Source organism: Serinus canaria, chromosome 8 (assembly GCF_022539315.1).
Source record: "Serinus canaria isolate serCan28SL12 chromosome 8, serCan2020, whole genome shotgun sequence".
Taxonomy (NCBI): domain Eukaryota; kingdom Metazoa; phylum Chordata; class Aves; order Passeriformes; family Fringillidae; genus Serinus; species Serinus canaria.
The window spans coordinates 9,022,659-9,040,065 of NC_066322.1; the positions used below are offsets into that span (position 1 = coordinate 9,022,659).

At 39.4% G+C, this 17,407-nt stretch overlaps 1 protein-coding gene across 4 annotated transcripts in view; it reads right to left on the reverse strand.

Annotated features, from left to right (window-relative positions):
- Window positions 1-17,407, reverse strand: part of MAST2 (microtubule associated serine/threonine kinase 2) — a 186,459-nt gene that overhangs the window by 33,763 nt on the left and 135,289 nt on the right. For all 4 annotated transcript variants that reach the window (XM_050977181.1, XM_030226303.2, XM_050977183.1 and 1 more), the window contains 4 exons: window positions 14,753-14,907; window positions 7,216-7,291; window positions 6,142-6,351; window positions 364-465 (listed from right to left, as the gene is read on the reverse strand). In XM_050977181.1, coding sequence (XP_050833138.1) covers window positions 364-465; window positions 6,142-6,351; window positions 7,216-7,291; window positions 14,753-14,907 — 543 coding nt within the window. The remainder of the gene's footprint in view (window positions 1-363; window positions 466-6,141; window positions 6,352-7,215; window positions 7,292-14,752; window positions 14,908-17,407) is intronic.

Genomic DNA, 17,407 nt, shown 5'->3' on the forward strand with positions numbered 1-17,407 from the left:
GACAGGGGGCACACCCCATACAGACATTTACAGGCTCCTGACAGCAGCTATTAACAACATGAGGAACATCCAGTGGCACCAAGTAGCACGGAATGATGTTGACAGCTACACCTGGCCCCTCAGCTATGAACTTTATCCTAAAATATAATCTACCTGCTGATGCAGCTGACAGTCCATTGGAGAACTACTTCTATATTAATGCAGCAGCCACTTAGCACTTCTTTTTCTTTTTAAATATCAATTTATTTTTCATCAGTGTTTAATGAGCATGTGAAGGTCTATTTGAAGGCTTTGTGTCCCTCATCTCCTCTCCTGCACAGCCCTCTGCAGAGCCTGCCCAGCCTGTGCCAGGCCCACACTCACCAGGCACTCGAGCAGCCGCGCTGGCCGGGCGATGACGATCATCAGCTTCTTCACCAGCTGCGTGACGAAGGCGACCTCGGAGCTCTCGGATCGCTCGTGGGCCTGTGGGGAGCACAGCAGCACCTCAGGGAACCAGCACTGAACTCTGAGTTTCTCTGCCTCACCTGCTGAAGGCAGTCACCAGCTCAGTGACCAAGCCAGCAGCAAAGCACGGCCGGGTCAGGGCAGGCTGAGCTCAGCTTGCTCAGGGATGCCATGGCTTTGCCATCACATCTGACTCACGTTATCATGCAAGAGATATTTCAAAGGCTCTATTTGCATTATATCACCTATCAATTATAATAGATACAATGTGGGCTCAGCTTATTTTTTAAAATGAACAGAGGAATATTGATTTTTTCAATTTTACTTTCCACACAACACTGACATCTAGGTAATCACTAACAGACACATTTCTGTGCTTTACTTTCAGCTAGAATTTGAACTAGAATTTCTCTTCATCATCGAGAAAAACTCAATCTCAGTTTCTCCTTTCTCAGTTTTACCAATCCTGTTGAACAACTCCAACATTGCAATGTATGTTATGTAGGCCCAAGCAGATAAGCAAAGAAAAGAACATATAAAAACTTAATTCAGAGGATTTATTCCTGTCTGTTACTTCACCAGATTTCAGTATAAATTGAAGTCTTAGTTTCAAGATGTATTTGTGTGATGGGATGTCTGTTTACAACAGCAAAGCCACCAAAACAATAATAATTAAAAAAAAAAAAAAAAAAAAAAAAAAAAAAACCTTCAGAAATTACCATTCTCTTGATGAAGCACACAATGGCTACATGATGAGTTCTGGAGCAGAAATATAATAGTATTTCATTGCAGAGTGATAAAAAAAATGGCAATGCAAAAACTCTTAAACAAAGTACAGCTATTTTTTCCCAAGGTCTAAAAATTGTGCTTTAACACAGCCACAAATATAGAGTCCAGAACTTAACAAATGAGCTTTTGCTGGCAATGAGCCAGTTACTTATAAGTGATACTTTATCAAGAACAGTGCAAGCAGCAATAAACTAAAAGGTTCATTTAATGTTGTCTATTAGAATCACCTAAGAAGACATTTTTATATGTCTTTACATGTCTGAGAAGTCAAATCACACTGGTGACCACCCAAAAGAGCAATACAAACACAGGGAGCAGAAATTCAGAACTAGAAATACACAAGCAGCATCTTATATAACATATCTCTGATACTTTGCTGCCAAACAAAAAATATTAAAAGGTTCATTATTTTTCATTTTGACACCAGTCAGAATAAAAATGTTGATTGTGTCCTTCTGCACTGGTTAGCACTGGCTAGAATTTTAACCTTGAAGAGAATGATGTACCTGCTAATTCATTATCTAAAAACAACAACAGAAGTTCTTCCTGCTATAGAGCCTTAAAAAGATTATTTTAGAAATATTGAAATAAGTTGTAATTTCTTTTCCTAATTAAAAGATTTTAGAATTATAAAATAGAAAATAATCACAACAAAAATGATAAATAGTCACTTTGTGTTCTCTAATGCATTATGCAAACTTACAAGTTACAATATGAATTTTAGAAAGAAATTAATGCTTTCATATTTTAAAAGCCATTCCAGATCACCAGAGGTTAGCTGCACTGAAATGAATAGATAAAACATCAACAACTTTGTATTATTTTAAACTTGAGCCATGCAATTGGAAAGTTCTTTTCTCCCCCCCACATAGGTTATATTATGCAAAAAAAATAACATAATAGATATAATTCATCATTTTGCACCCATTTGTACTGTTAAAGAGAACTTAGTCTTTTAAATCAAGTCCTTTTGTTTTCTCCTTTTCTCATCTCTGACAATCCAGGCAAAACAACTTAAAAATGCAGCTAGTTTAATCAGGTGTCTGTTTTGAAAATTAAAACCTAGACCATGACTGCCAAATGATACAGAAAAGCAAAAGGAAAAAGAAAAAAAGCATTTACAAAACCCAAACACAACTTGTAACAGCCACTCAGCCATCATCTCTGCACAGCGCTGCTCTTCCAGGATCCTCAGTGAAACTGCCTCCTCCTCTTTGCTGCTCCCACAGGACAGCCCGGACATCCCTACGGACTCCTTGTCCCCAGTGTCCCACGGACAGAGCCCAGAGCAGGAGGTGTGTCCAGCCAAGCACCCCCTGCTGTCCCATGAGCCAGGTGCCAGCTGTGCCACCTCAGCAGCGCGTCCCCAGCACCAGGCGCTGGCCTCCGGGCTGCCGGTGGCATCTCAGGGCTCCCCTGCCGTCCCCAGGGGGGCTTTGGGCAGAGGCTGATGCCATCCCTGCACACACTGCCGGTGACACGTGGGCAGGAGGCAGAGATGGGGAATTTACAAACCGATTCCCTCATCTGAAAGATCCATCCGTCACTAACTGTGGCTGCTGGGCCATGAAATTAAAATCACCGTCCTCCCCTGGGCTCCAGCAGCACCAATAACTGGGATATGCAAGTCACAACGCTGTAATTGAGCTAATATACTGATGGAAACCAAAACAATAGACCTGCAAAGCCAAGGACTGATAAATTTACACTCAGGTTCCTACTAAGAAAGCAACCCCAGCCAGAATATCCATTTGCCAATATGCAGCATCAGTCACTGCTGTAGAACACTCATACCCTCCCCTGCTCCTTTTGTTCCAAGCACAGAAACACCTGTAATCCTTCACCTTCCTGCCCAGCTGCTACACCTAGGCTGCTTCTATCTTATTGATTCAGCCAAGGAATAACTGACTATAACCTTTTGTTCCACAGTAACCTGACATTCTACGCCATGGTAACAGGTAAGGACCTGAATGTCACATGTTCTTTTCTATATCAGTGCTTTATCTTCTTTTTTGTATTTCTACTTTGATGTGAAGTGTAGTATTCAAGTTCATGTTTTCCAAAATGAAGAAAAATCTCTTAAATTCATTTTTACCTCATGATTATTTCAATGATGTGATAAGTTCTTCTGGTTAAAAGACAGTGTTTCATGCTCCAAACAAGGGAAAAGATCTCATTTGCCATAGCTAATGAGATTTGACGGCATGTTATTACAAAAGCCAGGATCCAAAAATCTTCCAAAAGCTTTCTAGTTTGGTGCATTTAAACAGCTCATTATTTGCTTACCCAAACAGTCTGTTTTACATTTTTACTCAAACTACAATATATTAAATCAAGTTTCCATTTTATGGTTTGAAATGCTGTGCAAGTTCAGTTTGTTACCAGATATCAGAATCAACGCCTTAAAAAGAATTTTTAAGAGAGATAATCCATTCTTTCACAGTAAAATTGTAAGAAAATCTGTGGATATTTCTGCCACTTGCTGGTCTCATTATTCACCAATAAAGCATCTTTCCAATCTTTCAGTATATTATAAAAGTATACCATGAAACTCCATAGCCTCCTACACAGACCATACAACTCCCAAGTCATACAGCTCTTTGAATTACCTTCTAATTGGTACTATTTATGTACCTATTATTTATGATTCTTTACAACCTAAACAAAGGTTAAAATCCTGCCATCAAATTTAGAATAGTTTAAACCTGACTCCAAAATGTCCTGTGCTTCATGTGAGTCCTCCAAAAGAAATAATATCACCAATTTCTATATATTTTGACTAAAATGTTCCAATTATTTCTTTGCAGAATGCAGTCTGAAGGGCAAAGCACAGACTAGCAAGCAAAGGAAACCAGTAGCTCTTAAATATTAAAATCTAAAAGATAAGCTAAGGAACAGAAAAATCCATAGGACAGGGGGAAAAAAACAAATGAGAAAGAAGTGGAATGGAGCCTTTGGCTTTCCTCCAATGTCTTTAATGTCTTTGTTCCCTTCCTTCCCAGCCTGTTCTGCCTCCCTTGCCTCTCTAAACTTTCCTTTAATCACCTCTAGCCCACCTTACTTCCCAGAGTAAATCAATCAAATTGAAGAGCTGACCCCTCTCTCGCCCCTGCTCCACAGAAGATGTTTAGGAGAAAGAGGGCAAAGAAAGCCCCAAATGTCAATTCCTGAACAAGCTCAGGGATGACCATTGCATCTACTCTAATCACAGTTCAATGACACCTTTCCCAGTATTTCAGAGCAGCAGGATAATGCCTGTAGGATCAAGGGGAAAGGGACATTTAAGAAGTGTATTTTGAGAATTTGTTGAGGGAAAGGGGAGAAAAGGCAAAAGCTGATTTATCTGACCCAAACCTTCTCTGAGACCCTGATTAACCTCTTCAGGCCAGAAGACAGGACTGAAAATGCACACTGGAAGTGGCCAGCCCTGATTTATGGCTCTCTCAGTTCCTTATGGTGTAAGAAATCACTGTCCACACAGGAGAAAAGTCCGGGAGAGGGAGAATTTCAGGCTCCAAGGATCTGCTACCAGGAGCAGTAAAACACAGTGCAGTCCCCCTGTGCCCCTGAAACGTAAGGCATTTTGCTGAGCATACAAAGTCACTTTTAATGAAACTTTCCCAACTTCCAAACCATCACCCAAGGAGACCTGATCCCTTATTTCACAGCTCACATGTGCAAATACGCTGCTTCCAGACTCTGGAGATAGAAGGAGGATCCACAAGTGGTTACTGATATCCTATAGGGAGACAATCATATAGCCCCTCAAAAGATATTCCCTACCCCTCTTGGTCTGCCAAAATTATACTCCCCATCCAAGCAGAACACCACAGATCCAAACATGACTCATTTTTCTCTCAAGCATAACAAATACCAGAAAAATTACAGTAACACTTACATAAATGGAGCAGCCAAAAAATTTAGCTGATACAAGGGAAGTTCCTGCAGCTTTCACAAAGCTTTTTAATACAACAAATGAATATTATAATAGTGTTTTTACTCATTTGCCTTTTTCTAATGTCTAAAAGAGTGGCAAAGGGACACAATCTAGTGCAACTCATGCCAGTGGGTTGGCAAACTTATCAATAAAGATAATATTAAAATCATAACAGAAAACAAAGTATTTTAGATGTTCTGCTTCCAGGTGTCTCAGTGATATTTGCTGTCTGAGAATGCAATATTTATAAAATCAGTTTTTTCAGCTTGCTGTATCATTAAAGCAGATGATTAGGAAGATATTTCTAAAAAGAGGTCTGGACTCAGCAATTGGCAATAGCACAGAATCTTCACAACATTTATGGCATGAATTCTAAGAGATGTTTGAAATTTAATATTGTTTTCAGGTTGAAGGGAAAGAGCAATTTTTAATGAGTAGCTGAAGCATACTGAGACTGCATTAAAATTACGCCCCCTTGTGTATTTTCAAATGCTTTGAGTGCCACAAAACACATCCAAGTACTAAAAGCCCACAACTGGATTGCATTCAGCTCAAGAAAATCTTTTGTGAAAAATTTACAACAACACTAATAACTAAGGTGTTTTCACTCCTTGAAGGCACTATTGTAATTAATAATAGTGTCCTGAAGAGTCCTGAAGTGAGAAAAGATTTCAGTAATTTTGTTCAGCTGAATAAACCAAATTTTCATAAATGGTACAGATTGCCTTTGACTTACTCATATTCACATTTCATTTCTGTACAAACAAAGTTCACAGGTGAAGTGATTCACTCAAATCCACACACAGTAGATCCTGTTCCAGGAGATTGGAATATCTCAGATCTCCTGACACCTCCCACCTGCTGCCCCTCCCCTGGAATCCACACTGCCTCTCCTAAAATCAAATCTCCAGTTTATTAGTTAAAGTCTCAATCAAAATTATATATTCTACTTTCCAGAGGGCACTTACATCCTGGAGAAGTTTCTCTAAGTTTTCCTGCAGCTCATAAAAGTACCGAGAAGTAATGAGACCTTCACGTGATTTATCTAGGCAATCTCTGGCCAGTTCAATAACTTGGTGATGAATGAAACTGAGGACCCCATCCGCTAATTGCAGCACGTTCTCGGGAGCGTTCGAGGCTATAAACTCAGCCAGCCGTTCTTCCATCTGTGCCGTGGCCTAAAAGTGCAGAATACAGAGAAATTACTCCTGAATTTTACTAAGGCAGACCTTAAAGAATAAACAAGCAGGGTGCTAAAGAAACATTTGCAATATCAAACTGCACAAGGCTTCAAAAATATTCCAAAATACAGTAGCGTTTTTTGAGAATCAAAATCGCACAACAGAGGCAAAAGTTATGTTCACATGAGCAAACAACTAAAATTAATCAAAACATGCTTTCTGAAAACGTAAATGACCATAAAAATATCTTGGTCCTGAGGCTGTATTCCTCCCTGGGTCTCCAAAGTAAGGATGTAAGATGTGAGGCAGTTTTCAGAACTTTCAGACAAGACTCTGGAAGCTGAAAATCATTGCCCCAAGCAATAAACACGGGTTGTTTCTATCCTTATAAGCCCTGATATCCTGTCTCCAGAGAAACATCTATTTTTGCTGGTGGTGGAACAGGAAGGAATCGACAGCTGTGGGATACACAATCTTTTACACTCATTTCAATGAGATTTTGACTTTTAACTTGCTTCCACAGGCTTCATTATCCAGCTTTTTAAAAAGCCAAGGCATGGCCCTTCTTCTCATTCTAGTGAGAATTTCTTGTGCTAATAGAAGACATCAAAATTTAGCAAATATGAAATACATACCAAAAAAAACCAGTTCAGCCTTTTCCATCCTAGTCTCTACATATACCAAATCTATTTCTTCTACTGCAGAATTAAGGTATGAAGATGAGGAGGCATCTTCAAACTCTTAATCACTGCTTGGAAATGGGATGTAAAAGCTGGATTCCTTCTCCAACCAGCACTACAAACTAATTCTGAGCTTGAACACAAGTTCATTGAATGCATGATTCAAAAAGTAATTCTTTACCTTTGGAAACCTTTCTTTGTACACATGATTCATCATTATTATTTCACTGTCAAAGGAAACTGGAGAGCGACCAGGGCTGGAGGAGAAAAGAAATCAAGTTATCATTTACAGATATCACACCAAAACTTCAAAACCCAGTGCTGGTCATAATGCTGCCACATTGACTGTAGCCCTTCCAAAGCTTTGAGTTCACTTCAGTACTGTGCAGATGCTGAACCTCAGAGAAGATCCTGGCAAACAGTGGCAGTCTGCAGTGTCCTGGAGACTGCTGACATCCCAGTCCCCACACAGGCTCTGGCAGAAACCCCCCTGTTTCTTTTCCAGTGAATGCAAACCCTAACACAGAAGCTGGCAAAACCCCAGTGCATTAATTGTAGATACATTTGCTATTCCCCCCCATTCTGTGACTGCCCTCCATGGCAGCAGGAGCAGCCCTACTCCAAAAGAAATCACAGTGAGCTCTGGAGACTCCAGTGCCAGAAGGGAGCAAGGCAATAGGAAGTAAGGAAGTTGGGATGATTTGTTTTCCTTTGTCTGAAGGGTACTGCATGAGCACTGTTATTCAGCTAAATCTTACATATAAAATAAATCCCACAGGCAGCAGGGACAGAGTTCTTTTCTGAGAGCTGCACTCCCTTGGTGCACATTACACCATGGATCCATATGCAGCTATGCACAGTTAGCAAGAAACTTTAAGGCACACCAAAAAAAAAAACCCAGGGCAGTAAATCTTGACGAGCTGCATTTATGTTACTGTTTGGGTGGGTTTTTTAAGGAAGGGTTGCATCTCCTTTCATCACATCTGATGGTATGCAGGGCTCTGACTCACTCTGCCACCAAGGACAGGCGGATGAGGTAATGCAGATAATCCCCAGCTACAGATCGCCTGCAGCAGCTCAGTGCTCCAGCTACCTTGTTTCAACGCTCAAGACAAACAAGGGCTTCACTTATTTGGCATCTTACATGATCATTGTCTTCATGATTTTAAGAGTACTAAATATTCCTAAAAATACTCAATGTCAAAAGAGACAATTTTATCTTAAATGCCTTCAAACATTTCAAACTTTCTAGAGAAGGATGAAATCGATCTCTCTAAATGGAATAAATGCATTTTAAACTTGGAATGCATTACAGTTACTACCTTCCTGCTAACCTATTTAGAGCAAAAAACATTCTTTTGGCAACATATATTAACAATTCAAATAAAATTTAACTCATTGGGTCACAGACTGTAGCAGTACTGAACTCTTTGCATGCCTTGTACTGAAATTCCATGAATTACATCTTGTGTTGTTTTTATTACTGCTTATCCCTTAGCCTGAGAAAATGCACTTCAGATTAAATCTGTCACTGAATCCTTATGTTGAAGAAGAAGAAAACTGATTTGGATGTTATGAATAGCAAGTAAAAAGACATTTTCATCAACTTCCCTTAGCCTGGCAGATAGCTATTTTTATTCAAGGAGAATTTTCTTTTAAAATAAACTTACCTTTATATTCACATGTAATGTATGACATAATTAAACACTCGGGTAAAAACATTTAAATTGCAGAGTTACAAGCAAATTCCCCAGCACATTTTGCCTATTCTCCATATCCTTTTTTCTCTTAAGACCAAACATGCTGACACAAACACCACACTTGTTTACTGGTATTTCGTATGGAGCTGGAGGACTTGGTGAACACAGTTATTGAAGAATTTATTTTTCTCTGATGTAATTTTTCCCTGTGTGATCTAAGTGAGGTATAAATTACAAGTATATATAAGCCCTTTGATACTTACACAGAAATACTGAGGCACACACACACTTCACTTTAACACTAAAATTTGCACATGGTTAAGTATTTGCTGTCTTAGGGCTACAATAAAACATGAGGGGTTTTGCCTTTTGCTTTCAAGGCAATTTATTCATATAGATACAGGAAATTAAGAGCTCTGCAGAAATCAGGCTGCTTGAGCTGTCCTGCCAGCAGATGTAGCATTTCCATGATAGGAGAATTTACTGTGTTTGCTTTTGTTTAGGAAACAATTCCTGTGCACACCAATTGGCAAGGAAGTGCTTCCTTGGGCATTTGCAGTTTTGTATCTCACCTTTGGAAGCTCATCAATGCCACCTTCTACCAACTAAAGCCACAGAATACACAAAAATCTCTGGATAAAACTTCAGATCAAGGTGCACATCGTCACCCAAAATAAAATTTGCTCAATATACCGGGTCAAATTAAATATCTAGCTGACTATAGCAAGACTGCAACATAATATACTGCACCATAATTTCTAATGTTGATCCTCAGCTTGGGAAACTAAGGAACTAATTAGCTGGATACCTGACTAACTAACCAAAGGCTGCCTGCCAAGCACTGCCAGGTTCTTTACAGCACCTCTGGGACACGACCAGGTGAAAAAGGAACAAGGACTGGGCAGATATTGAATGCCACCAAGGGAGAACACAAGGAAATTTAGAAATAAGGTAAAAGGAGTCTAAGATATTTTATTGGCATGACATCTTTTCAAATGCAGAAGTTTCACACGTCTACCAGCACCAAAAATTTCACAGGCAGAACCAAACTGGTCTAACATTTCAAGCCTCACAGAAGAACAGATCATTTCCTACAAAACGGAGGACACATGCTGTGCACATGCATAACATTCTAAGACAAAAGGCAGGCTCCTTCCCTTTTCTTGGTGCAGATAGGTAGGTCAAAGAAGTGATTATTGTCAGTGTTTTTCATTTCAGCAGAGTAGACATTAGAAGAATAATATCTGTCCCCTTAAGCTTAACAGCAGAATGAAAAACTGCTCTCTCTTTTCCCCTCCTTCACGCTTCCTCCACTTTATGAGACAACGTGGAGGTGGATTTCCAGGGATATCTATCTCCCACAAAGATTTCTGTTGCCTTCAACCTGTCAAAACTCATGTCTCCTTATCTGATGCTTCAAAGTGAAAATAGCTAATAGAGAGCTATTTTGAGGAGCAACATTTACACAATAATTTAAATCTCAAAATCCAGTTTGAGAGTGACTAAATAAAACCAGGATGTTTATGAATAGGTAATTTTTCCTTCACTATGATAGCTGTACTTATTAGGAAAAAGCAAAAAAGCTGAAAGTACTGTGTTTCCCTCTGCTTTCACCTTGTATATAAAGGTTTAATTAGGTTGTATTTACAGGACATGACCAAAGTCAGTTCTCATGGGAAACTTACAGCTATAGGCTTTAATTTTCTGTCATTTCCAGAGACAGAAAATAAGGAATTTGAAAACTAGAGAGCTAAAGTTGGATAAAGTAGTCACTAAGATAAGCCTTCTGCTGAATGTGAGCCTTCCTCTTCTCCCAAGAAATAAAATTTAAATATTTGAGGTAATGGAAGTTCCATTAATACCAGAAGTCAGAAAACTCCACCAGCAGCAGGGGCTGCAACTTCTGCTTTCCAGTATTTCAGGGGTTTTATGCTTGCCAGCAAAGACTGAGACTGCTTTGGAATGAAAACAGAAAGTTGGAGTAATGAGCAGTGCAAAGAACAAATAAGGATACCCAGTTTTCTTCATAACAGAAAACCACAAAAAAGGTGAGTGAACCCAAAAGTTAATAAATATAAAACTGATCACTTTGAAGAACCTTTTCAAGTCAAGTTCACAGGACACACTGTCTTGAGAGAGGAAAAAAAGAGACCAACATTGTCTGTAATGCAGTTAGAATGTGTTTTCAGAAGGAACAGATGCCTTGTGCTGTAGAATATAAAACTATTATCCTTCCCCAAATCCATGGGGATGTGAATCCCTGCTCCACAGCTTGTGGTGGAGCAGGGACTGTCTGAGAGCAGCGTGAAGGGATGAACACACCACGATTACTCAAGTGGTTAAAGCTGCCTCTGAAGTGCACTGAGATGAGAGAGCCCCACAGCCTGCAGGATGAAAGATAAAAATGGACTAGGTGGGCCACTGGTTTTCACAACACCTATTGTTTCTTGGGCATTTTATCATCAGGAGTCTTTTTTGGTATTTTCCAGTTGTTTTGTCTGTATATTCTTAACAGCAGGATCCAGTGTGCTAACAGTCAGGCTGGGGGATTGCATTTAAAAAGCACTACCCAGCAAAGAGAGGAAGAAGGATGATCTCATCCACTTCAACTACATAAAAATTCACTGCAACAATCTTCAGCCCTTTGTACCTAGACAATATTATCCTGAAATACAAAAAGAGATCAAGAAAAATGGGCAGATTGGTGGGCTGAGTGACTGCACAAAGGCAGCTCCTGAAAAAGTCTTTATTAGTTAACTCTACTTTTATCTCTGACATTCTCCACACATTCCCACATGTGAGCAAGTGCTAAAGATGACAAGTAAAGAGAACTGGGAAAAGATGGAAGGCAGCATCTCTGCAACTTAAAAAGAGTAATGATGCCAAGTTTAGTGCAAGTATTCACAACTTTTCATGCTTTTTACTCCAGGGAGAAAAGATCTTGTTCAGGTGAAGCCCAGGATTGATCTGAACAAATCAAATGTAGCCTGGGGATCTCCCTGTTGGTCAATAACTTGAAAGATTTAAAGGTTGCATTATTTAAAAAAAAAAAAAAAAGAGAGAGAGAGAAGAGTTGAGAGATGATATTTAGGAACTGCTTCTGCAGGTAATAAAGAAGACCTTTCTTCTACTGAAAACACACCACAAGCACCAAAAGAGGTGGGTCACATGGAAATATATTCTTTGAGCACGTGAGTACTGGATCTTTTTGAGACAGATGGGAGAACAGGGTCCTGGATTGTGCAAGCAGCTTTACAAGGATGTCACACCTCTGCATTCCAGTGCTGCTCTCGTGTTCCCTCCTTCCCCCTGCACAGGAAAGAACCAGTGCCATTTCTTCAGGGCAGAAATTCTGGGCATTTCAAATAAGGCATGACTAAATAAAAGATGAGAATCTTCAAGGCACACTGGCAGAACACCTCAAGCAAAGCAGAGGTGCTACCAACCTGTCAGTGCACCCTCCATGACTGCACACTTTGTTAGTTTTATCATCCAGTTTGATCATTAAGAGTGCTCTGTATGAATAGAACATTTGCAGCTAGGTACAAGAAAATGGTACATTTCAAGCCAAAGAAGTAAGTGTATTTTTCCAAAAGTTACATCTAGGCAATATTCTATACCTAGGAGCATAAAAGGATCATCTGACACTTCTTAAAAAATATCTTGGATTACAGAGACAAAAAAAACAATCTCAGCATTTGGCAGTGACATCTCAAAATTCCACTTCCTCTCTCAAAAACAGATGTAAGGCTGCAGTCATATAGGAAGGAAAATGAATACACATTAACTATGACACCATCTTTTAAATTATAAAACCATGGCTGCCAATTAAGGGAAATGTCTGATGTACTTTGTTCATCTGCTTCTCATTAAAGCTGATCAAACAAGACCACTGAATGAAAAAATAAATTTTTAGGAAATTACTGCTTAATTGAATTCAATGTTGAAAAACGAAAACTGTTCTCAGCTTTTATTTTTTAAGTAAGTGAAAATATCTTCTCACCAAGTGAGGTAACTCTAAAATATGGGCAAATAAATAAGCAAGCTTTGTGCAGTGAACAATGTCTGGTCTTCATGTGTTCCAGTATTTGTTTACAAGCACAGGCTGCCCCCTGTCAAAGAGGGTTTTTGCTCCTGCAAACATTGCTGCAGCTGGTTGGAGTGACCTGTCCATTTTCCTTGGAGGTACAAGGCCAGCATGAATGCCTGCTAGTGGCAAGGGTGCTTTAGAGTCCCACAGCATCACAGTACTGGCAATAAGCAAAATGAAAACCAAATGAGGCACAGTGAGTTGAAAAAATTAAATTACTTCTTTCCAAGCTTTGGAATACCAATAAGGCTGGACATTTTCACACTAAAAACCAGTGAGAGAACCAGAAAAGGTATTCAAGAGAAGAAGAAGATTAATCAGTTATATGCCACACTGAATTAATCTCATCCCACTACAAATTATAAACCTACTCCATGATCAGTCTGCTTCAAATTGGCTCACAGAGACAAAATTCTCTGCAACCTGATAACCCATATTAACAGGGAAGAAAATAAAATTGGGCTTTTTACGAGGTGATGTTTATAATTCTTGCATTAGCAGAAGTGTCTCCTACAACAGGATGACACCTGTGTTAGAGGACAATCATTATTTTAGCATGTGTGTCTCCAGGAGCTGCCTCACCCCTGGAGAATTAATGCCACTACAGTTACCCTACTCAGCAGGGGTCAGGGTTATCAGTGGCAGCACGAGGACTCAGGACTATGGCTCAAAGGGACTTAGTACAGAATTTATAATTAGTCTTCACTACCTGGCACCGAGGAGGTCTCTGGCTAAGTGTGCCACTACCCACAGCACTCACCTGCTCCTGTACATTACTGTGTAACTAACTTAGCAGGTCCACATGCAGTTACCATGCAGCCTACACTGAAGTTCAGAACACACAAATAATTACAAGTAATCCTGAAAGGTCAGCTCTGCCATGACATGATATTCACCATGGGTTTTGTTACTATCCTGGCCTGTTTCACCTCCTCCTTTTACAAACACCCACCAAAGTCCTGAGCTGGGCACACTGATTCAGCAATTCCAGCTGGCAGAGTTTTTGAATATTGTCCATTAATTTAAAGGTGATATCCACCTCCAGCATCCTCAGATGAATGAAGATCTCACCTCCTTCAACCCTGCTTGTAAAAACCCTTTTCTTTCACAAGGTGTGTCTAGACTTTCAACACTTGAGGCTTTTGCCATGATACAAAGTGTTTGTGGATTTATTCCACATAACTGTTAGAGATCTGCAGAAAGATTGCCCAGAGAGTTTGTGGAATCTCTGTCCTTGGAGGTATTCAAAAGCTACATGGACATGATCCTGGGCAGCCTGCTTGAATAGGGGTTTGCACAGGATGACCTCCAGAGATTCTTTCCAACCTCAGCCATTCTGTAATTCTGCCAAAGATGAAATTCTAGTTGCTTCTGGTTTTATGTATGGAGAAATCAACTACACAAGGAAATAACCTGGACAGTTATCTTTGAACAACCAGTTCTCTGAACCAAAAGTAAAATTATTCAACTATTAATGCAGCAGAAACATTTTCAGCACTATTACAAAATCGTGCTGGGGTGCAACTCAGTTTAAGGTTTTGATTTTATCTACTCTGAAGCACTGCCAGAAAAGTTATTAAAAGTGGCTATAACCACATCCTTATGATATTGCAGCAAAATTCTGAGAAGAAACTTCATTAAAGAAATCTACACCCTATGCATTTAGTTTGAGACGCTTGATCATGTTTTCATAGAGTTATTGTGAAAATACAAAAGCAGAGCATACCAACCACTTTGCAATCCAAAAGCTCAGCAATGTGAGAAAAAATCCTCTGTGATCAGATGAGGTGACTTAAATGCTGATTAAAAGTTTCAAACACACATAACAAAGCAACTTCAAGTAACTCTTCTGAGATCTGAAAGCACATCTAGAAATGCAATAAATGTGTCCAACATCTTAAAAATTCAACAAGCAATGCAAAGCTCACCTGAGACTGCGAGAGCGAGGCCTCAAGGCTGGAGAATGGCGCCCTTCCTCATCAGTGATGCTCTCAGTACTGAAATGCTTTGTCAGGAAATGAAGTTCATCTGCCGTGGGCTGAAAGGGCAGCTGGTGCAGCTTCTCCTGAGATGAGCATGATGACTGAGTACAGAAAAAAATACAGAAAAGAAATGCACTAAACGCATGCATAGGGGTCAGCTAATGAATGGAAGAGGAACGGATTCTGCCAGACACTGCGCACTCCAGCGGAAAAGAAAGCTATTTATCAGACCAGGTGCCTCTTTTCATTGCTCTCATCAGGCTAAGCCAACCCTTACATTCAATGACAGAGCTGCTGAGATCAGGAAATCTTTGGGAGAGGGCTAGGGAACCATTGCATCTGATTCTGGAACCAGCACATCTGATCATGCAGATAATTTACTGTCAGGGGACAGAAAGGAAGGCACGTGAGTACCAGCACTAGTCAGGAAGGGACAAGGAGGTTCCTGGAGTGGTGAGCAACTTTCTTTCCTTTTCCCTCATATTCTCTTAGCTCAGGAGCTTCACTGGCATGCAGAATGCTATGGAGCTGTGTAGACCTCAGAGCTTTCTGGTTATTGGCTCTCACTGGAAATTGCCATTGTAAATGGTCAGGATCTTATTTCTCCTTTTCATTACCCATCAGGCTTCTTCTCTAACCAGGTAAGCAACAATAAATAAAGTATCTGACTTTAATATTAACAAAGTTCCTCATCAGTGAGTTAAACATTCTTCTGTAAATTAGTTGATGCGTTTATATGACACATGTCCTGTGATAATAATAGACATGAAACTGTTTTAATTTGTGAACCTCATAAAACCTAAGATAAAAAGAAATATTTGTGGAAATATTTGTGGAAAATGCTAATAACATCAAAGTTAGACATTCCAGGGGAAAAAGCTGAAGGTTGACTAACAAATGTATTTTTTTGTGTGTGATTCTTCAATGCCCCTTTCCATTTTAGAGAAGAAAATAAATTACATAAGGACAATTTAAAAATTCTCTTTAAAAACAAAAGGGAAAATGAAAAAAAGAAAAGTGCTGAATAATCAGAGTAGCAGTGAACAACACCAGTGGGCCTTATTAAAAACATCACCCTGACCTAAGTTCCACAGCTCCTTATTATCTGATGAAATTAATTATGTACACTGTTCCAGCAGAAAAACTTTTCCTTTTGCTGCAACAACCCTCACTTAGACTGGAAGCATCACATCCTAGTACCAGAAGTATTGGTAGGAGGGAGTTATACATGATATAATACACATGACCAAACATTTAACTCACCCAGCATGGGAAAGAAAGCATATCTGTCTCTTGCCATATAACTAGATCATTTGGATTGACATTTTCTGAGGGAAAAAACCCAATCAACCAGCAAATCTGAGATGAACAAGTCACATAGAATGTACAAATGGTGGAGTTATTCCAAGTATTGTAAGAAACAGAAAATCAGGTGATATAAGAACATATCAACCTAAAGATACAATTTTAGACAAAAATTTAATTGGCTCCAGATGCACTTCCACTGCACTGCACAGAGGAATTTTACAGAAAAGGAAGTACTAAAGACACTTAAAAACCTGCCTTAACAAATATTCAAGTTCTGGTATTGCAAATGCATGTCTGATTCAAAACAAATTAGTTTAGCACATAGTTACTTGAATTAGAAAGAAAAAAAGATATCAAAACTTATAATCTAGAAAAGTCATTAAAAATTGTATGTTTCCCAACAGCAAAATCACTGGGGAAGTAGTGCTAGTCAACCCATGGACAGCACAGCAAAATCCTCCCTCCACTTCCTCTCCCTAAAAGCAATCAGATCACAAAGTTTAGAATCCCAGAGAATAATTAATGAAGGCCCTGAAGATAAAGACCATGGACATGCCCTGCCAGGGGTTTCTCTAGCAGTATTAAAGCATATGACCTTTCAATGAAAAAGCATGAAAGCAAAGTGAAACACTTCTGAAGTATTGATTTTCAGGTAATCACATCACAGTACTCAATATTTGCAGCAGACTAATACAAATATCCCCCTGGTGTCCTAATTACAGATGCAGAATTAGCCAACTATTCTCCAGTAAAAAAAAAAACAAATCAATCTATATTACTGTTGCTTGTAAACTAACTCTGCATCTCAAAAATGAAGAGCAGATTAACTGTTTAAAAATAATTGTATACTGGCCAATCTAACTGCTTATTTTATGTTCACCTAACTAGAAAGGTCTTCTTCAGCTTCTTCAGTGTTGGTCTGATGATACATCTGGTCTTCATTATTTGTAAAGAAAAGGGTAAATGTGGGTTGGTTTTGATTGAAGTGTCATCCTTCTCTTGGAAGTAAAAAATAAAGCACAATCTACAGATCCTCACTGACCTTAGAATAGGGGAATGCCTTGGGTTGTTCAGTAGGTTGGTACAGCAGGTGATCTATGATCACACAGCTGAGGGTCAGCTCTTGCTCTCACACAAAAACCCAACCAGCAGCAAACAGAACAGACTGGGCCCTTCTTGATATTTCATTTTCTCCTGGCACATACACCAGAGCAAAGGTCTACTGGCTTCCTTGATCTTGCTTGAGAAAGAAACAATCTTGAGGACTGACCACATGAAATGGAAGCCCAAGCT